The following is a 22,618-nucleotide window of genomic DNA, read 5'->3' as shown; positions in this document are numbered from 1 at the left end:
GCTAAGGGATTCCATTAAAATATTCTTCATGATGGATAATTTTCAAGAAAAATATAGTCCATGTGCGGTGACTCACATCTGTAATCCCAGCACTTTGGGAGGAACAGGTGGGCAAATCACCTGAGGTCAGGAGTTCAAGATTAGCCTAACCAACATGAAGAAACCCCCATCATTACTAAAAATACAAAATTAGCCGGGCATGGTGGCACATGCCTGTAATCCCAGCTACTCAGAAGATTGAGGCAGGACAATCGCCTGAACCCAGGAGACAGAGGTTTCAGTGGGTCAAGATCACACCATTACACTCTAGCCTAAGCAACAAGAGTGAAACTCTGTCTCAAAAAAAAAGGAAAAGTATCTCAGCTGCAAAGTGAGGTCTAATTGTCAGAGGGGCTAAGTGATGCAGCTGTCATGGTATGATTTTAGTATCATGAGGTGATTCCCTAAACAAGCAAAAAAATGAAATGCTGATATCCTGAATCTAGTAAATGGATGGATTTCTACCCTAAAATGAGAAAGTGTTACTGAATTAAGTCTAAGAACACCACTATGATCATGTATTAATCCAAACTTTGTGTCAATTTTGTTTCTATTTTTATTCTAATACCAAAAATTATCTCTTCAATTTATTTTGCTCTTTTAACCTTGCTGCTCTGCTGAGCTTCAGTGTAGCCTATTTTGTGAATACTTGGCACACTTTCCAGTCCTCTAACTGGGTTATCCTTTTTTATTTATGATATTTATAATAGATCTAAAATGATTTGCTCGTCCCCCTTTGAATACACCTTCATCTATAGGCAAATATTTTCTCTCATATCTAATAATGTGTTCCTCTTTCTTCTGTCATCTTGCCTTCCTTCCATAGTATCTGCAAAAGGCAAGGTGGAGAAGTCTAAAACATTTAAAAATAATTTAATGAAACATTATGAAAAATGACACGTAGCTGGGTGTGGTGGTTCATGCCTGTGATCCCAGCACCATTGAAGGCTGAGGATCACTTGAGGCTGGGAGTTGGAGACCAGCCTGGTCAACATCGTTAGACCTCATCTCTATGAAAAATTAAAAAAAATAGCTAGGTAAACACTTGTAATTCTAGCTACTTGGGAGGCTGAGGCAGGAGGATTACTTGAGGCCAGGAGTTTGAGGCTGCAGTAAGCAATGATTGTACCACTGCACTCCGGCCAGGGTGACAGAGTTAGACCCTACCTTTTAAAAAAAGGAAAAAGGAATACATATCCATTGCAAGAAAAACAGAATCTAAGAATGTGCATCACGTAAAATGACAAAGTCCTCATCCCTTACCAACCCCATGCCCCCCAGGTGACTCTGGTGACAGACTGAAGAATCTCTGACTATACTTTCTTACAGACACAAACACTGTATATCCCAAAAACAAAGTAATTCAGTTGAAACTTTTCCTCTAAATAGAGAAGTCAATTTCTTGATTATTTGAATCTCTTTATTAGGAGGGAGCAGTAAAACACTCTACGTTTTAAAGCTCATGAAAGGAAATACAGTGTCAAAGCTTGAGAAAAGGTTATGTTCCCTTGAGGGGGAGAGGGTAGTCCTAAGAAAGGCTTTTGCCCATCTGTCATAGCAGGAAGTCAGTGGTTAAAGTCTGAAAAGCACAATCAGTAGGCACCTGTGGAGGCATTTTGATGTATTAAATGAGGTTGCTTGGCTGGGCGCTGTGGCTCCTGCCTGTAATCCCAGCATTTTGGGAGGCCAAGGCGGGTGGAACACTTCAGGTCAGGAGTTTAAGACCAGCCTGGCCAACATGGGGAAACCCCATCTCAGCTAAAAATACAAAAATTAGCCAGGCATGGTACTATACGCCTGGAATCCCAGCTACTCAGGAGGCCGAGGCAGGAAAATCACTTGAACCTAGGAGGCCTCAGAGATTGCTGTGAGCCGAGGCAGTGCCACTGCACTCCAGTGTGGGTGAAAGAGCAAGATCTTGTCTAAAAAAAAAAAAGGAGGTTGGTTTGGGGGAGCATGAATCACAAAAGTACCACCTTGCTAAACACCACTTCATTCTTTTAGACTAGAGGGCCTTACAGTTCATTATATTTTTCAAAGCACTTTCAAAATACAAGCATTCTCTACAAGCCTTTTCTGACCTTTGCCATCAGGGAACATTTGTTGAATTGAATCAAATATTTAGAGTTAGAAATAATTCCTCCCCTCCTAAAGTCATGGGGCTCTTAAACATAACTTTCTTGTGAGCATACCCGCTTTGTTGCATTAAAGTTTCTCTTGCGTGCCTTGTCTCTTGTGTGATGACTTGTGCCTGGTGTATAATGCTTTTCTTATCTTTGTATCTCCTCAGTACATTCAACCCCACCTCCTTAAGCAGTGCCTACAGAATGAGTCAGGTTGAATTTTAAAAGTTAAATGTTTTGGCCAGGCATCATGGCTCACGCCTGTAACTCCAGTGCTTTGGGAGGCTGAGGCTGTAGGATCGCTTAAGGCCAGGGGTTTGAGACCAGCCTGTACAACATAGCAAGACCCCATCTCTACCAAAAGAACAATTAGCTGGGCATGGTGGCATTAGCCTGTAGTCCCGGCTACTTAGGAGGCTGAGGTGGGAGGATTTCTTGGGCCCAGAAGTTCAAGGCTATAGGGAGCTTTGATCATGTCCCTGCACTTCAGCCTGGGTAACGCTTCATTTAAAAAATATGTATTTATTTTATTTTATTTTGTTTTATTTTATTTTATTTTGTAGAGACAAGGTCTTGCCATGTTGTCCAGGCTGGTCTTGAACTCCTGGTCTCAATAATCCTCCCACCTTGGCCTCCCAAAGTATTAGGATATTTTGATAATTAAAAATATTCTATTCTTCTGAACTATCTATCCACAAGCATATTATTATCATGAATTTCATAGTTCAGGTACACCTCACTGACCAGAGAATGTATTAAACATTAAAAAAAGTTTCATCTTTTTAAAATGAAACATGACCCAGGCTGAAGTGCAGTGACATGATCATAGCTCACTACAGCCTCAAACTCCTGGGCTCAAGATATCCTCCTGCCTCAGCCTCCTGAGTAGCTGGGACTACAGGCTCGTGCCACCATACCTATACTTTAGGTATGAAATCCATGAGACTGAATTGAAGTCTCATACCAGTTTACTGGTCTGATACAGAGACTGGTCTGAAGTTCCAGATCAGTTTTTTTCTAGCCCTATTTAGACTAGTGTTCATAGATGACTATTAGGTAAAGTAAGCAGCACTACAATAGCATCTCTGGTGATAGAAGAGTACACCTCACTGACCAGAGACAGCCCAGATGGCTTCCTCCACTTGCTGTGGGCTCTCAGTGATGTTATAAATAATAACATCACACTCCAGCAGGCGCAGGAGAAGGTCTTCTCGGGAGATGGCCTGAAAAAGAAAATCGACAGCCATTTGCAGCAAGAAGCTAACAAGGTAACCTTAATATTTCGATGAAATGACAATTTTCAAAAGAGATCCGCTACACTGAAGAGTCCCACAGGAAACACTTGCAAGAGGATTTCAATTTGAAATAAAACAGTGACTCTCTTCTGTGCATAGTTTTCAAGTAACAAAGAAGTTTATGAAAACCACTTGGAACAGATGATTTAAAAATTGCATAATAATCTCAGTTATTATTTCTACACGCTGTTTAAACTCCATTTCAGAAGGGAAGCATTAGAACACACTGAAAGAAATGAGTGAGGCATTTAAAACTAAGTCTAGATTTTCTTCTAAGGTTTTTATGGTATTAGGTCTGATGTTTAAGTCTTTAATCCATCTGGAGTTAATTTTGGTGTAAGGTGTCAGGAAGGGGTCCTGTTTCTGCTTTCTGCATGTGGCTAGCCAGTTTTCCCAACACCATTTATTAAACAGGGAGTCCTTTCCCCATTGCTTGTTTTTGTCAGGTTTGTCGAAGATCAGATGGTTGTGGGTATGTTGTATTCCAAAGGATTATAAATCATTCTACTACAAGGACACGTGCACACGAATGTTCATTGCAGCACTGTTTACAATAGCAAAGACCTGGAACCAACCCAAATGCCCAGCGATGATAGACTGGATAGGGAAAATGTGGTACATATACACCATGGAATATTACGCAGCCATCAAAAACGATGAGTTCACGTCCTTTATAGGGACATGGATGAACCTGGAAACCATCATTCTCAGCAAACTGACACAAGAGCAGAAAATCAAACACCGTATATTCTCACTCATAGGCGGGTGTTGAACAATGAGAACACATGGACACAGGGAGGGGAGCACTACACACTGGGGTCCGTTGGGGGGAAATGGGGGAAGGGTGGGGGGGTAGGGAGGTGGGAAGAGATAGCATGGGGAGAAATGACAGATACAGGTGAGGGGATGGAAGGCAGCAAACCACACTGCCATGTGTGTACCTATGCAACAATCTTGCATGTTCATTACATGTACCCCAAAACCTAAAATGCAATTAAAAAAAAGAAAAAATAAAAATAAAACTAAGTCAAGCTCTATGGAAGATTATTTGAGCAATTATATATCACAAATCACTCAGAAGTGCCGATGAGTGATAAATGTGGATTGTCTTAGAATTCTCAAGATGTTCTCTTTCTAGATTAAGGTACCTTATTATGGTTGACAGCTGGAACTATTTTAAAAATACAGAAACGTTTAATGGTTAAAAATGTAAAGTTCATATATTAAACAGAAGTAACTTTGGTGATCATTTTTGGTGTTTTTTTTTTTTTTAATTTGAGACGCAGTTTCACTCTGTCACCCAGACTGGAGTGCAGTGGCACGACCTCAAGTTCACAGCAATCTCCACCTCCCAGGTCCAAGTGGTTCTCGTACCTCAGCCTCCCAAGTAGCTGGGACTACAAGCACGGGCTACCATGCCTGGCTAATCTTTTTTTCTTTTTTTGTAGAGATGGGGTTTCACCATGTTGGCCAGGCTGGTCACAAACTCCTGACCTCTGGTGATCCACCTGCCTTGGCCTCCCAAAATGTTGGGATCACAGGCGTGAGCCACTGTGCTAGCCAGCAATCACTGTGTTTTAACTAGTCATTCCTTGCTGCATGAATACCAGTAGGCTTCCCGGTAGTATGGTGCCTTGAGTGCATTAAGGGAACTGTAAAAGAACCCCACGTTTCCAAACCAAGATTTGCATTAGTTGTTATTCCCATTGTCCTGAGCATCAGCTGTTTTCCGCAGTTCCTTGACCAACTGTATTAAAGCAGAACCTTTTAGAACAAGCTGGGTCTCTTCCCTTTATTGAAGAACAAAGTGAAGTTGATGTCTCTCCTTAGGAAATGACAGTTCTGCCTTGGCAAGGTTAACTCGTCCTTGTTAAATTAAGCAGCATGCGCTAGGTTGCTAGTTTTTCCAGCCCCGTTCCTGAGATCCTTTTGAATGAATCTGCATTAGTTTTCCAGGGCTGTTGTAACAAAGTGCCATGAACTGAATGGCTTGAACAACAAAAGTCTCACAGTTCTGGAAGCTAAAAAACCAGGATTAAGGTGTTGTAGGGTTGGTTCCTTCTAAGGGCTGAGAGGGAGAGTCTGTTCCCTGCCTCTCCCTTAGCTTCTGCTGGTTTGGTGGCAATCTATTCCTCGTCTAGTAGATATGTCACCCTGATCTCTGCCTTGATATTCACATGGTATTCTACCTGTGTGTTGTCTGTGTCTAAATTTCCCCTTCTTACAAGCTCACTGGTCATACTGGATGATGGACCCACTTTAATGAATGAAATCCTCCATTTGGTTGGATTTCCTCTGCAAACACCCTATCTCCAAATATGGCTGTATTTAGTAATACTGGGGGTTTGAACTTCAATCTCTCTGTTGGGGGTGGGGGAGAAACAACGGGACCCATATCACCAGACTTTCAGTTCCTTCTCTCGATTCAATGTGCAAGAGGGAAGCCACTGACAATCTTGATCCAAACACTGATTTTTACTTTACCAACAGTACGACAATGGATAAGGACACTACCTTCCCATTACACCTAGGATGGATCAAAATCCAGAAATGACACATGAAAGAAAAGAAGAAACACTGGGAGAATACAAGGACTCGAAGATGTGTATTCTAGATGTGGTCCAAGAGAAAGAAGATACAGCATCTACGTTTCCAGCTTGTAAAAGCAGGTGCGAGTAGTGTCCATAGAAAAATATGCACACGTGTCAAATTATGGCTGGATCTATTTAGAACGAAACAGCCACATTTTCAAGAGAATGGTCATCCTGACCCAATGTTCAGAGACAATTTTTCTGCATTCATTTGTTCACCCAACAAACATTGTTGGTCCTGCTTTTGACTCTAGCGACAGAGACAAAACTGAATAATATATAGCTAATGATACTAAGAAGCATTGTGTGTGTGTTATTGAGAAGACTTATACCACATAATCATGGTCTAACGTAGACAAGGGCCCAACCAAGCACACCTGAAGCCTTTGTACAAATGAGAAAAAAGGTAACCTGCTTGGTGAAAAAATTATAAGAAGGGGTGGACTCTGGGGCACAGGACAGCCAACATACCAGGCTGCTCTTCAGCCCCTATTCACTCCCTTAGCCAGGCACTCTTGTACAGTGTGTAACCTGTACAGCCAGACACAGAAGCCCCAAAGTGGGAAAGGACTGTCATAGAGGTATATCTGAGGTTCAAAGGACTAAGGGAAACACATGAGACATGAATATGTCTCACAGGAGAAGATATTTGACTTGGGTTGGAAGGGTGAATACGAGCTCACCTGGCAGAGCCCAGAAAGCTCGTGGAATGGCAGGTGGCTTGTTGAGCCAAGTAGAAGCACCTTTCATAGCCTGAGCAGGCTGGTTCCATTCTCACCTCTCTCTCACCTTTGCTTTATTTTTTGCTGGTCTTCTCTGTATCATTCAAATTTCAGCACATGTGCTGCTGAAGCAAGCACTCTCTCACCTTTTCCACCACCTTGTTTCTTCCCTGTGGCTCCTAATAACCCATGCTCTTTTTTTTTTTGAGATGGAGTCTCACTCTCGCCCAGGCTGGAGTGCAGTGGTGCACTCTCAGCTTGGCTCACTTCAACCTCTGCCTCCTGGGTTCAATCGATTCTCCTGTCTTAGCCTCCCAAGTAGCTGGGACTGCACGCCACCATGCCCGGCTAATTTTTTGTATTTTTAGTTGAGATGGGGTTTCACTATGTTAGCCAGGATGGTCTTGATCTTCTGATTTCATGATCCTCCTGCCTTGGCCTCCCGATGTGCTGGGATTACAGCTGTGAGCTACCGTGCCTGGCCAACCCATGCTCTTTCTATGCCAAAGCACACCACACACTTACCCAGTCATTCCCCCTTGCATGGTGTTTCCTTCCCCCCTTACCTGCCTCATAAGCTCCACTCAACTATGGAAGAGCAGCCTCAGCCCCACCATCTCCAGCAGATCCCAAACTTCCAAGGGAGGACCATCTGCAGGACTTTGTGCTAACGGAGGCTACAAGATCTAAAGATCAGAGCATAGGAGGCCTCGATCTGTTTGGCAGGGAGGGGTTTGAAGCCTCATCTTCCTTCCTCTCTAGATAAGACTGAGAACTCCTCAGGTGCCCCTTTCAGAGTGCCTTGGGCGATGCTCTGTGCACGCCTCTGTCCCCACATGTACTGCTGCAGAGTCCCTGCCAAGCTGTGAGCGCCATGTTCCTCTGTGGCTCATTGGGGTGCTCAAGAAACATTCACAGAATCAAATTCAGGTGAGTAGTGAGAGACAGCGAAGATCAGAACTAATGCACATGGCTATGAGAATGGAAAGGAGGGGATGACACCGGACAAAGAGATGTGCTGAGGACCCCATGACCAGCAGGATTCAGGAGTGAAGGGCAAGCCAAGAGCCCACAGCTCTCTGAGGTTTTCAGCTTTGAGGGAAGGCAAGTGTATAATAAACGAGATAAAGGACACTATTGGCTGCCTTCAAACTTCTGTTTCCTTTTCCATTTCTCCAGCAGAACCTCAATTTTGCTTCAGATACTCCTCAGCCTGCGGGAAATTAACTCCCTCTTCTAGCTTAAAGGATGAGACTAATTGATCTAAGGGTAAGTGACTAGCTCCGGAAAAGGACAATGACTCCATTTACGACAGTGAGACTCAAAAGAGACGCTTGCTGGGGACTGCTGGCAATGGCCATCCTCCTTTCTCCGAGACCTTTTGGAAGTTTGCCTTGCCAGGGTGTTGCTGTGTAGGAACTAAGGCCCTCAACTGTCGCAGCCTTGCTGCCAGCCTGAAGATAAAGTCACCCCCCAAGGAGGGCTGAGCCCAGGAAGGGGCAGGAAGAGGGGCTCCAGCCTGCAGATCAGCCCTGAAGCTGGTTCCACTTCTGGGCTACGAGCTACATAAGCTGGTAAATTTCCTTATTTATTAAGCCAGTTTGGGTCACCTCTGCTTTCTATTACAGGTATTGATCGACTTACGACCTGTGTAACTTACGACCATTCGACTTTACAACCACAATCGCTAGCCACAACTGCTCTGCTCATCTGGCAGCGCAAACGTTGCCCAGCTGGACATACGACAGTGCGGACCAGCTTCCGGCAGCACTACCATCTCCGCGTGCACCATTTCAACTGTACATATAGCCTACTCAACTTACGACCAAATCGTGTTACGACCGTCCCGCGGTCCCGGCCGTGATCGTTAAGTCGAGCACTAGTTGTGCATGCAGTCCCAGACAGCCCCGACTGACAGAGATAGCAAGGCCCTTAATAAAAATCAGTAGTACAAAGTCGGACAAAGAGTGGTTTTGTAGGGGGCCTGATAAATATGATTTTGGATATGTTGATTTAACAATGCCTGCAGGATAACCAGGTCTAGGAGGCAGCTGGGTTTAGAGGCTGCAGACAGATGACGAAAGCATTGGCTTATGTGGGGAGCTGAAGCTACAGGGCTGGATAAGATTTAGGAAGGCAATCTGTTATAGGAAAGGAGGGAGCTCTGGGGAAAACTGCATTTTTAAAGGGTTAAAAGAGGAAAAGGAGCCAGGGAAAGACACTGGGAAGGAATGCTTGGGTGCTTAGGAAGTCAGTGCAGAGCCGAGGCACAGAAGGGAAGGCCAGTTTCTCTTGGGAAGCCAGGCTGCTGCTGTGAAGCCAGGTGAGCTAAGCCCTTGGGAGTCAGGAGACTGCTGGGGACACTGGCCAGGGTACTTCCTGTAAAGTGTTGTGGGCAGAGCCAGCCAGCACTAGGTAGACCAGTGAATGGAGGGGTGAAGAGGCGAGGCCTGCAAATGCGGCTGGTCTCCTTCTGAAGTTCAGTGGTGGCAGGGGCCAGGAGCAGGGAAAGGCTGGTGGCCAGCAGCGAGGCCAAGCGAAGTGTTTTACATTACATTACACAATGTGGGCATATGTGTAGGTGGAGAGGAAGAAGCCAGTGGTAAGAAGACAGAGGGGGATAAATGGGAAAGAATACACAGAAGACAGGGAAAGGGGGTGAATGGGAAGGTCCCAAAGATGTCCAGGGGGACGCATTTCTTCATTCCACAAGTATTTATTGAGGCCACTTTGTAGCAGTGGCTGTGTTAGGTGCCACAGACACATGGATAAACACTGGGATAAACAAGTCACTGTCTCCACCCTCAAGAAGCTGACAGTCCATTTCCATGGACCTCACAATAGACAGGTGATAACAATAAGGGTGAAAAGCGTTATGATCTAGCCAGGCAAAGGATGATATGGGAGCTCAGAATCCAAACTTTGAGTGAGAGAGAAGTAGGAATCGTGAATGGCTTCCTGGAGGAAGTGACACAAGTCTTGAAGGATCAATAAGATAGGTTAGGTAAAAAGAAAAAGAGAGAAGGCTGCTCCAGGGTACAGCATGTGGCAAGCTGTATGGTAGGCTCCAGAGAGTAGCAGGCAGGGTCAGGGAGAAGGTGGCCTGGGAGAAGAAGAGAGCCACTCCTTCTTAGCGTATTTAAATGTCTCAGGACTAGGACTGTGTTGGATTTGTCATGTGGAGACAGCACTGTTTCTAGAGACCGCAACGGTATATTATTTCTGAGTGGTGCATTACCAAAGGATGTTTCTCTTTAAACAAAATATTTTCATAAATATAAAATAGAGACAGGATCTTGCTATGTTGCTGAGGCTGGTCTTGAACACTTGGCCTTAAATGATCCTCCCACCTCAGCCTCCCGAAGTGCTGAGATTATAGGTATGAGTCACTGTGCCTATTTCTTCTTCACAGATGGTGCCCATCATGGCACAGACTCATCTTGGATAATGCAGGGCAGAATATGCTAGAGAGAATTGCATGAGTCTGAAAGTCCAAATTAGATCCAACCTTTCCAAAACTATCTAACTTAAACTCTTTGCTTTGGCCCGAAATTGAAAGTGGGGTCTCCAAGGTCAATCTCCATCACAGGAGAAAGCCATTCCCTCAACCTGGCCATGCCTGCAGAAGAGAGGGGAGGGGAGGCAAACAGTAAAACAAACTGTCAAGGCATTGGAGCAGAAGGCGATTCCCTCTGTCGACTCCTGGCCAGAGCCTCCAGGACTTACAGCGTATGTCTCCACCGCAAAGTCGGGCTGTGGGCTGTCCAGCTTGGACAGCGTGCCCACAACCTGGAATGTGCCTTCCTTCACTTTGGTTGTGGAAGCTTCCCGAATAGCTGACTTATTTTCATCTTCCTCTTCCTCCTCCTCTGTAATTTCTTCAAGTGAAGCCCCAATGACACAGTTAGATAGAAACTGCAAGGAAACAGACATTTCCCAAATGGTAAGAACAAATCAGAGTCAGGGAGCCAGTGAATGATGATGATTCTAGAAACTTACCTTTCTCGAGTACTTGCTGGGGACTAGCAAGGCAAAGCAAATGGTTTGCACACTGTCATCTTATTAAAGTTGATTTAATTCCCAGAGAAGTGGGTACTATTATAATTCCCCATTTTACAGATGAGGAACTTAGGGTCAGAGAGCTTAATCAACTTGTTTAAGGATAGTGCACTCTTCTGGTAGAAGGCAGAGCTGGGTTACAGTGATGATGTTTGTGTTGACCAACAGAAATAAAGAAATGTCATAGGAGCTACGTAGGTTATTTCATTTATTTTTAAAGATGTGGTCTTGCTATGTTGCCTAGGCTGGTTTCAAACTCCTAGGCTTAAGGGATCTTCCTGCCTAGCCTCCTGAGTAGCTGGGACTACAGGAACTTACGTAGTTTCAAATTTTCTAGTAGTGGCCAGGCACAGTGGCTCATGCTTGTAATCCCAGCACTTTGGGAGGCCGGGGCAGGCAGATCACGAGGTCCGGAGATGGAGACCATCTTGGCCAACGTGGTGAAACCCTGTCTCTACTAAATACAAAAAAATTAGCCAGGCATGGTAGCTTGTGCTGAGTAGTCCAAGCTACTTGGGAGGCTGAGGCAGGGGAATTGCTTGAACTCAGAAGGTAGAGGTTGCAGTGAGTGGAGAACATGTCACTGCACTCCAGCCTGGCAACAGATCAAGATACCATCTCAAAAAATAAAATAAAATAAAATAAAAAATTTCTAGTAGCAACATTTAGAAAGTAAAAACAAAGGATAAAATTAATTTAAATGGCCGGGCGCGGTGGCTCAAGCCTGTAATCCCAGCACTTTGGGAGGCCGAGGCGGCAGGATCACGAGGTCAAGAGATCGAGACCATCCTGGTCAACATGGTGAAACCTCGTCTCTACTAAAGATACAAAAAATTAGCTGGGCATGGTGGCACGTGCCTGTAATCCCAGCTACTCAGGAGGCTGAGGCAGGAGAATTGCCTGAACCCAGGAGGCGGAGGTTGCGGTGAGCCGAGATCGTGCCATTGCACTCCAGCCTGGGTAACAAGGGCGAAACTCCGTCTCAAAAAAAAAAAAAAAAAAAAAAAAAAAAAAAAAAAAATTAATTTAAATGTTGTGAGGTTGGGCGAGGTAGCTCATGCCTGTACTCCCAGCACCTTGGGAAACTTGAGGTCAGGAGTTTGAAACCAACCTGGCCAACATGGTGAAACCTTGTCTCTACTAAAAAGAAAAAAATTAGCTGGGCGTGGTGGTGCACGCCTATAGTCCCAGCTACTTGGAAGGCTGAGACAGGAGAATTACTTGAACCTGTGAGGTGGAGGTTGCAGTGAGCCGAAGTTGTGCCACTGCACTCCAGCCTGGGCAACAGAACAAGACTCCATCTAAAAAAAAAAAAATTAAATGCTGTGGTATTTATTGTAATATATCCGAAATATTATCAACTTAATATGTAATCAATATAAACATTATTGACATATTTTACTTTTTTATTTGAAATTCAATCTGCATTTTACACTGATGGCACATCTCCATTTGGACCAGCCAAATTTTTTTTTTTTTTGAGATAGAATCTCGTTCTGTTGCTCAGGCTGGAGTGCTGTGGTGCAAGCACAGTTCACTGCAACCTCAAACTCCTGGCCTCAACCGATCCTCCTGCCTCAGCCTACCGAGTAGCTGGGACTACAGGTGTTTGCCACAAAGTCTGGCTAATTTTTTATTTTTATATTTATTTTTATAGAAACAGGGTCTCACTATGTTGCCAAGGCTTGTGTGGACCAACCACGTTTAAGTGTTCAATGGCTACATGTGGCCAGTGGCTGTGGTATTGAATAATGAAATAGAATGAAGTTGGCGAAGTTTCTTTTCTTGTTTTCCAAAAGCTATCCTTAGAAGTAGCTTCTGCAAAGCCGGGTGCGGCGGCTCAAGCCTGTAATCCCAGCACTTTGGGAGGCTGAGGCGGGTGGATCACGAGGTCAAGAGATCGAGACCATCCTGGTCAACATGGTGAAACCCCGTCTCTACTAAAGATACAAAAAATTAGCTGGGCATGGTGGCACTTGCCTGTAATCCCAGCTACTCAGGAGGCTGAGGCAGGAGAATTGCCTGAGCCCAGGAGGCGGAGGTTGCGGTGAGCCGAGATCGCGCCATTGCACTCCAGCCTGGGTAACAAGAGCGAAACTCCGTCTCAAAAAAAAAAAAAAAAAAAAAAAAGAAGTAGCTTCTGCAGTGTGCAGTGGTTAAGAGTTTCATTCGTTTATGTGTCAATAATTACTTATATATGTCAACAATCATTTTAATTTATCTATTAAGCATATATAAATAATCATGGCATTAGCATACCTTGGGAATAAAAATATAATAAAACCAAATAAACAGAAAATCCCGCCTCATTATTTTGACAGAAAACATTCCAGGTTAGCATAAGAGATTGCTGCCAGCTTCCACTTCTTATTGGAATAAATTTCTCCCAAGTAAATTATATATGTTTTCATGTCATTTATCTCTCAAATATACATATTCAATTTTTAAAAACATATTCAATTTTATTATCCCTTTTCACCTTTGAGGAAATTGATGCCCAGCAAAAAGGAGATGGGGCTGGGATGGCATTGCCCAACTGAGCTGTAAGCCTAACAATGCTCTAGAGACACAGCTTCCATTTCTCTCATATTCCTCATATTCCCACTCCTATGTTCCTTGGAGCAGATGATCCAGTGATTACCTGTAATTTGAGAAAGGCCCTGATTAATGAAGGCCCAACTAGAAAATTCTGTTTCGAAAAGCTTTTGAAAAAGATCTCTGGAGGCTGGGCATGGTGGCTCAAGCCTGTAATCCCAGCACTGTGGGAGGCCGAGGCAGGTGGATCATTAGGTCAAAAGATCAAGATCATCCTGGTCAACATGGTGAAACCCCGTCTCTACTAAAAATACAAAAAATTAGCTGGGCATGTTGGCACATGCCTGTAATCCCAGCTACTCAGGAGGCTGAGGCAGGAGAATTGCCTGAACCCAGGAGGCAGGAGGTTGTGGTGAGCCGAGATCGCGCCATTGCACTTCAGCCTGGGTAACAAGAGCGAAACTCCGTCTGAAAAAAATAAAAATAAATAAAAATAAAAAAGAAAAAGATCTCTGGGCAGAGCGTGGTGCCTTATGCTTGTAATCCCAGTACTTTGGAAGACTAAGGCAGGAGGATTGCTAGAAAAAGATCTCTGTATACTAAAAGAATTATAGTTATATCTATATAACTACAATCATTATAAAATACGTTGTTATAAAAAATAATCAAGATCAAAAGGGGATTAAGGAAGGAGATAAACTCCCTTCCCTCATTTTTTTTTTTTTTAGGAGACAAGGTTTTACTCTGCCCTCTATATTCCTCCCAGGCTGGAATGCAGTGATGCGATCACAGCTCACTGCAGCCTCAAACTGGACTCAAGCAATCCTCCTCACTCTGCCTTCTGAGCAGCTGGCACCGTAGGCACGTGCCACCACACCTAGATTCTCCATCATTCCTAATCTCAATCATGTTCATGTCACCTCCCACAGGTGACCCTTGAACAACACAGGTTTGAACTTTGTGGATCCACTTATCATTTTCTTCCACCTCTGCCACCCCTGAGATCAGCCCCTCCTCTTCATCGTCCGCCTCAGCCTATGTAACATGAACACAAGGAGGATGAAGACCTCTAGGATGACCCACTTCTGTTTAATGAGTAGTAAATATATTTGTCTTCTTTATGATTTTCTTATAAACATTTTCTTTCCTCTAGCTTATTTCATTGTAAGAACGCAGTATATCTTATATGTACAAAGTATGTGTTAATTGACTGTTTATACTACTGGTAAAGTTTCCTGTTAACAATAGGTTATTAGTAGTTTAGTTTGGGGGAGTCAAAAGCTATACATAGCCTGCAGTCCCAGCTACTCGGGACACTGAGGTGGGAAGATCACTTGAGCCCGGGAACTCGAGTCCATCTTGAGCAATGTTAATGAGACCCATGCCTCTATACATACATAAATAAATAAGAGTTATGCGCAGATTTCCAACTGTCTTCTCTATATCTGTATCTTCTTCTTTTTTTTTTTTTTTTTTGAGGCAGAGTTTTACTCTGTTGCCCAGCCTGGAGTACAATGGGATGATCTTTGCTCACTGCAACCTCTGCCTCCTGGGTTCAAGTGATTCTCCTGCCTCAGCTTCCCGAGTAGCTGGGATTACAGGCATGTGCCACCACACCCAGCTTATTTTGTATTTTTAGTAGAGACAAGGTTTCTCCATGTTTCTCAGGCTGGTTTCGAACTCCCAACCTCAGGTGATCCACCCACCTTGGCCTCCCAAAGTTCTGGTATTACAGGCGTGAGCCACCGTGCCCAGTCTATATCTGTATCTTTTTGAAAAACACAACCCCTAACCCTTGCATTGTTCAAGGCTTCCCACTGAATTTAGAGTATAAGCAAAACTCCTGATCAAGGCCATCCACGACCTGGCCCTCTGTGCTTGCCTGTACTCCACTAATCTACGGAATACATTTCTATGGCGTGCAGACCATGGGTGCATCACTGCTTAGGAGCTGAGTAGGACCACATTCTGGCATTTGTGGGCCCCTTCCTCCATTAAAAAAAAATTTAAAATTTTCATGATTGCATGCTATAAAGCCAAACACATTCATTGACTGTAAGATTTCATTTGTTTCCTTCTGATTTCAAAAGAAATTAACACTTTTTGTGAGCCGCTAAAAGTCTCATGGGCCCTGGGCACAGTACTCGCTGCACCCAAAGAAGTGGGCACTGGAAGCCCCGGTTCACTGTTTCCTAACCACTGTGCTTGCAAAAACCGCCAACCCTATTCCTGCTTTGGAACCTGTGCCTTTGCCGTGGCCTTTGAGAACTATTTTCTCTGGCTTGATCCTCAACCTGTGTATGTTAGATTAAATGTCACCTTTTTTTTTTTTTTTTTTGATGGAGGTTTGCTCTGTTGCCCAGGTTGGAGTGCAGTGGTGCAATCTCGGCTGACTGCAACCTGCACCTCCTAGGTTCAAGCAATTCTCCTACCCTAGCTTCCTGAGTAGCTGGGATTACAGGCGCCTGCCATCACGCCCAGCTAATTTTTATATTTTTAGTAGTCACAGGGTTTTACCATGTTGGTCAGGTTGGTCTTAAACTCCTGACCTCAGGGACATTTTCTGTGTACAGATAAATCATCTATCTTCTTCATGTCTGTATTTTTTTGAAAAACACAAATAAGATAAACACTACAACTGTTTGGTAATGCTTCCTTTCTTTAAAAATATTTTGTCATAGTTTTGTTTGTGGCCTTGCTTCTTCTTTCCTACCTTTTCTGATAATTTGGAAGATGTATCATGTATTCAGAGTCCGTTCTGGTAGATAGAGGTATACAATATACATATATATTGTTTATATGTATAAATACATGTCATATATATATACCTATATTATATACCTAAATCTCTGGTTTTTGCTTTTTTTGAGATTGAGTTTCACTCTTTTGCCCAGACTGGAGTGAAGTGGTGTGATCTTGGCTCACCGCAACCTCTGCCCCTTGGGTTCAAGTGATTCTCCTGCCTCAGCCTCCCGAGTAGTGGGGATTACTGGTGACTGCCACCACACCTGGCTAATTTTATATTTTTAGTAGAGATGGGGTTTCACCATGTTGGCCAGGCTGGTCTTGAACTCCTGACTTCAGGTGATTCACCCACCTCGGCCTCCCAAAGTGCTAGGATTACAGGTGTGAGCCACTGAGCTCCACCCTAAATGTCTGTTTTATGATGGATGCATTTTAGATGGTATACTGGGTTGAATAAATTCTACGCCACCAAATTCCTGTCCTCTTAGAACCTGTGAATGTGGCCTGATTTGGAAATAGGGTCTTTGCAGACATAATCAAGTTAAGATGAAGCCATACTGGATAGGATGAGTCCTAATCCAACAACTGGTGTCCTTATAAGAAGAGGGAAGTTTCGACACAGAGGCACACGGGGAGAACAGCATGTGAAGAAGGTGGCAGAGACTGGAGTAATAGGTCTACCAGCCAAGGGGTGCCAAGAATTATTGGCAACCACCAGATGCTAGGAGAGAGGCATGCAATAGTTCTTCCCCTGGACCTTCCAGTAAGAACCAACCCTGCTGACACCTTGATCTTGGACTTCTGCCGTGAAGAACTGTAAAAGAATAAATTCTGTTTTATAAAGTCACCCAGTTTGTGGTAGTTGGTTACCACAGCACTAGAAAACTAATACAGATGGTATGTCCTGTAGCCTCATCCTATTTTAAGCAGATTTGTCCTGTTCCAAAGTGCAGTCATTAGCCTCAGAGAAGTCTGTCCAGGGTGAGATTAGATTCCTCTGAGGCTCTAGAGGACAGAATTATATTGAGAAAATCATGGCTTTTTTTTTTTTTTTTTAAATATCTTCATTTTCCAGGGCTAAAGACAGAGAAAGGTGAGGAAATGTAATGGAACTCAGAGACCCACAGTGTCTGGTTCATAACAGATGCTCAAAAACCATATATTGAAGGGATGGATGAATGAAAAACGCTTCAGGGGCAATATAAAATTTTCATTTATTTTCTCGTTTAGCTGCCCACTTCGAAATCGATGGAGGAGTGGAAAGAGAACCTAGCAGGGGGCGGTTCTGGCCTCAACTCTCTGTGATCTTGGGCAAGTTCCTTCCTCCCTCTCAGCCTCAGTTTCCCCTCATTAAAAGGAGGAACAGGGGATGGACCTGTGATCTCCAGACACGTGGGCTTCCACGTAGGATCTCTTGTCCACACTGGGTGCGGCCTGAGGTCCAGGGGGCACTGGTGGTGCCCAGGACGCGGGACTCTCCCTGAAGAAAGGCCCCAAGAACGCCCTGGAGCGAAGACCCTCGCTGGGTTTGCGGACCGGGGGCCGGGGGCTGCGAGCTGAGAGCTGGGATGCGGCTCTGGGCCGCCGCCGCTCACCTTCCCGATGTTTCCGCTGCTGTAGGAGTCCAGCAGGTTTATAAACACCCTCTGGATCCGGAGAACTTTCTCCGCGGGAGCAGCAGTTTCCTCTTCTTCAGCCATGGTGGGCGCCGTGCGGGTTGCTACGGTGAAAGCGTCCCTCCGCTTGCCAAGGAGGCGGGGCCCGGGCTGGGGAGGCGGGGCCTGTTCTCTCCTCTCTCTCTCTGGGCAGGAGGGGCGTGTCGTGCGCAAAGTAGGCAGTGCCAGCCGCTAGGTGGGGCGTGTCGGGAGGGGCGTGTCGGGCCAGGCGCTCAGCAGGGCGTGCCAGGCGGTGCGGGCCGGGCGGGGGGAGGCGGAGCGTGCCGGGCGAGGGGAGGCGGGGCGTGCCGGGCGGGGAGGAGGCGGGGCGTGCCGGGCGAGGGGAGGCGGGGCGTGCCGCGCGGGGGGGAGGCGGGGCGTGCCGGGCGAGGGGAGGCGGGGCGTGCCGGGCGGGGGGGAGGCGGGGCGTGCCGGGCGAGGAGAGGCGGGGCGTGCCGGGCGCTGGGTGGGGCGTGCCGGGCGTGGGGGGAGGCGGGGCATGCTGGGCAGCGAGGGAGGCGGGGCGTGCCAGCAGGGGGAGGCGGGGCGTGCCGGGCGCTGGGTGGGGCGTGCCGGGCGTAGGAAGGCGCGGCGTGCAGGGCCAGCGGGGCTCGGGACCCGCAGTTGCGTGCGCTCTCGGCTGCTGGGCGCCAGGCGGATGTCTCCGCGGCGCCGCGCGTGCAGCCCGGATCTCACCCTGTCTTGACGCCCACTGGGAGCCCTTGGGCAGTGCACCGTCTCTTTCGGAGGCTCCCTGGGCGTTTGTCCCAGGGGACCCTGTGATCTCTGTGCATTTTTATCTCCATTGTTCGTAAGGTCTAGAAACACATCCCTGTGCCCGCTTGATCCGATGACTAAAAAATAATGAGGATTCTGAAGAAGAGGGAATGCCTCATAGCCTAGACCTCTCCCCCCGCGTGGGGGTTACTGGGCGCGCTCCGGTGGGGTGGTCTGGCTGGGGCGACGGGACGTGAGCCTCAGCTGCGAAGAACAGTTGTTGCCATGGAGTTTCGGGCTCCGGAGCATCTGAGCGACGCTGGCATAGTCTCGCCGTGCGGCAGTTGCGGCTTGGTCCGCGGGCCCAGCTCCCTTGGAGGGTGTTTCCAGACGCAAGTTCCAGGAGGACCCCTGGTGTCCGCTGGGGGCGACCAGAGGGCGTGGGTGCTCGGGATTCGCTCACATTCACCAAGGGACAAAATTTAGACTTGACCATCCCACAAGAGATTATACGTGCAGTTGCTGAGATAAATCCACAAATTGAAAGATAGCATCCAACCTGGTGATCACAGGACCGCAAAGGTTGTGGTGGAATACATCCCGCAGTTACCTTGGAAGAGCTTCATCATATTGAATTATTTTCATGCTTTAAGCATTAATTAACTCGTTAAATGCAAATATTTAACACTTGCAGCAATCGTGTGTGAATGGTTTCTCCTCGTTCTTTTTATTATTTTTAATGGAGACATGGTCTCACCGTGTTTATTGCCGAGGCTGGTCTTTAACTCCTAGGCTCAAGAGATTCTCCTGCCTTGTCCTCCTAAAGTGTTGGTATTACAGGCATGAGCCACTGCGCCAAACTTCTTGCTCTTTTTAATTTTTACTTTATTTTTTTGAGACGGAGTCTCGCTCTGTCACCCAGACTGGAGTGCAATGGCATAATCTCGGCTCACTGCAACCTTGCCTCCCGAGTTCAAACGATTCTTCTGCCTCAGTCTCCGGAGTAGCTGGGATTACAGGTGCCTACCACCACACCCGGCTTATTTTTCTATTTTTAGTAGACAGGGTTTCAGCATGTTGGCCACACTGGTTTTGAAATTCTGGCCTCAAGTGATCCGCCCACCTTGGCCTCCCAAAATGCTGTGGTTACAGGTGTGAGCCACCCCACCTGGCCTTTTTTCTCTTTTTAATAAACGGAGTTTCGTTTTTGTGGCTGGAGTGCAATGGCCCGATCTCAGCTCAATCTCCGCCTCCTGGGTACAAGCGATTCTCTGGCCTCAGCCTCCCAAGTAGCTGGGATAACAGGAATGCACCACCACGCCCAGCTAATTTTTGTATTTTTAGCAGAGACGGGGTTTCTCCATGTTGGTCAGGCTGGTCTCGAACTCCCAACCTCAGGTGATCCGCCTGCCTCGGCCTCCCAAAGTGTTTCAAGAAGGGGAGGTGGCTCAAGATCTCCAGACAAATTGGAGGCCCTGGGTTTTCAAGCACTCAAGAGATTTGGCTTTGAGTTTCAGCTCTGCAGTCACTTGTGGGAGGCTGGGACCAATCTTTTAACTTTCCCTAGGCTGTTAAATTGCCTGTAAAATAGGAGTGATACCACTAGCCTAATAAGGCTGTTGGGATTAAATAAGATATATGTGAAGCCTTTTCTGAAGTGGTCTCCAAAGGTGAAATTACTGCTTTTTTTCTTTTCTTTTTTTCTGCAAGGCTAAGGCACACTTATACAGATGGAAGCCTTTATGTTTCAATTTTCTGTCCCCACCCCATTTTCTTTTTCATACATACAAGTCTCATTAAAACTTGTTTTGATAAAGCAATGCTTTGAAATTTTTGCCAACTCAATTTGGGAACAGTTTGCATATAGTAAATATATTTTGCTTTTTTTTTTTTTTTTTGAGGTGAAGTCTTGCTCTCTCGCTTAGGCTGTAGTGCAGTGGTGTGATCTCAGCTCACCACAACCTCCGCCTCCTGGGTTCAAGTCATTCTCTTGCCTTAGCCTCCTGAGTAGCTGGGATTACAGACACGTTCCACTCCACCCAGCTAATTTTTGTATTTTGAGTAGAGATGGGGTTTCACCATGTTGGTCAGGCTGGTCTTGAACTCCTGACCTTGTGATCCATCCGCCTTGTCCTCCCAAAGTGCTGGGATTACAGGCATGAGCCACCGCACTGAACTCGGCAAATTTTTTTTTTTTTTTTAAATCAACAAGAAATTAGTGTCAGTTTAAATGTACAAGTATTCATGCAAGATCAGTGCAAAACTTAGAAAATATGCTTCAGCATTCTTTCAAATGACTTACTAATTCAAATATTCTCAAATTCACTTGATTCATTTTCAAATTGTTACTTTGTCTCTGCATTCCCTGTTGACATGCAGTTAAGCAGGTAAATACTTTGAAAGTTATTCAGCTAGTCATGCTACAATGAAATATAACTTACCCGTGTTTCTTGAAGTAAGGGGGATGGCATCTAGGTAATTTCATATATATTGGTAGGGTCAAAAAGGAGATTGTGTTAATTATTATTACTTTTTGAGACTCACTCTGTCAACCAGGCTGGAGTACATGGGGGCAATCTTGGCTCACTGCTACCTCCACCTCTTGGGTTCAAGCAATTCTCCTGCCTGTCTCCTGAGTAGTTGGGATTACAAGCATGTACCACCATGTCCAGTCAATTTTTGTATTTTTAGTAGAGACGGGGTTTCACCAGGTTGGGCAGGCTGGTCTCAAACTCCCAACCTCAGGTAATTCACCCAGCTCAGCTTCCCAAAGTGTTGGCATTACAGGTGTGAGGGACGATGCCCAGGCTGGAGATTCTATTAATTCTATTATACCAACTAATGGATCTTTCCTTTATTCTTTCCCTCTTTTAAAATCAGTTTTCATATAAACACAAAATTAATGTGATGGCTTTTATTAACACATAGTGTATGGGGACAGCTGGTGGAGTCAGAAGACCTGGGTTCTGATCCAATGCCACTTCTCACAGATGGTTGCTGAGCAAGTTGCTCAGTCTGTCTCACCTGTATCATCCAGAAAATAGAGGTTGGAAAGAAAGTTCTTAAGTCAATATGGCACCTATCGGAATTTCAGTGTTTCTTACTGTATTCCTCCTTAACATTCAAACAGCACATTTTACGTTTCTGAACACTGGGGAGAGAACAGCACAATGTGCAACAGAAGAAACTGTAAATGCACTAGTAGCAGCTGGACCTGGAGAAAAGGTGGGAAGCGTGCCACTACGGGAAATGAGGGGTGCACTCTTTTCTTCACAATCATACTGCCTCTTCAAGGATCCTGGGAGCAGATACAACTCAGCAAGGCTTGGTGCTTCTGCTAGACAGCCTTCAGCTAGCTTAAACCCCACATCTATTGCATTCCCTGCTTCTAATTAGTACATACAAGCTAACGGATAAAGTGTGAAAAAGTATTAAGAAAATGAAAATGACTTATTTTTGTCACCTAGTGATTACTAACATCTTATAATCTTGTTTCATTTTTTGTTACAGTTTTCAAAACAGTATGTATAGTTTTTTTTTTTTTGAGACAGAGTTTCATTCGTTACCCAGGCTCGAGTGCAATGGCGCGATCTCGGCTCACCACAACCTCCGCCTCCTGAGTTCAGGCAATTCTCCTGCCTCAGCCTCCTGGGTTGCTGGGATTACAGGCACGCACCACCATGCCCAGCTAGTTTTTTTGTATTTTTAGTAGAACGGGGTTTCACCATGTTGACCAGGATGGTCTCGATCTCTCGACCTTGTGATCTACCCGCCTCGGCCTCCCAAAGTGCTGGGATTACAGGCTTGAGCCACTGCGCCCGGCCAATAGTTTATCTTTTTCTGAATCATTTCTTGATGCTAGATTGCTAGTATATTACCAATTCAGAAGTTAAAAACTTTGTAAAAGATTTATTATCAATGTTTGCAGAAAGATCTCACCCACATACCCTCCAATAGAATGTTAAGAGTGCTCCCTCACTAAATCTTCACTGGTATTGTTTAAATAAGAATCACAAAATTAGTAAGTGAAATGACCAGATCACTTAAAATTTTTCTTTCTTGAATGAATAGTTGGGTTGGACCTCTTTCAAGTAATTACTGACCTCTGTATTTTTTTTTTCCTGAGTTGATTGTATT

General features: G+C 45.3%; 1 protein-coding gene across 1 annotated transcript in view; it reads right to left on the bottom strand.

Annotated features, from left to right (window-relative positions):
- The window catches only part of AK7 (adenylate kinase 7), a 95,824-nt gene extending 77,988 nt beyond the window's left edge, over positions 1-17,836 (bottom strand). Inside the window, exons 1-3 of the mRNA XM_039469040.2 lie at positions 17,705-17,836; positions 10,497-10,685; positions 3,277-3,385 (exon numbers count right to left, since the gene is read on the bottom strand). Of these exons, the coding sequence (XP_039324974.2) occupies positions 3,277-3,385; positions 10,497-10,685; positions 17,705-17,809 (403 nt within the window). The 5' untranslated portion in view covers positions 17,810-17,836. The remainder of the gene's footprint in view (positions 1-3,276; positions 3,386-10,496; positions 10,686-17,704) is intronic.
- Positions 17,837-22,618: the final 4,782 nt, after the last annotated feature.

Source organism: Saimiri boliviensis, chromosome 2, assembly GCF_048565385.1.
Source record: "Saimiri boliviensis isolate mSaiBol1 chromosome 2, mSaiBol1.pri, whole genome shotgun sequence".
NCBI classification, from domain to species: domain Eukaryota; kingdom Metazoa; phylum Chordata; class Mammalia; order Primates; family Cebidae; genus Saimiri; species Saimiri boliviensis.
This window is presented reverse-complemented; position numbering and strand designations above follow the sequence as displayed.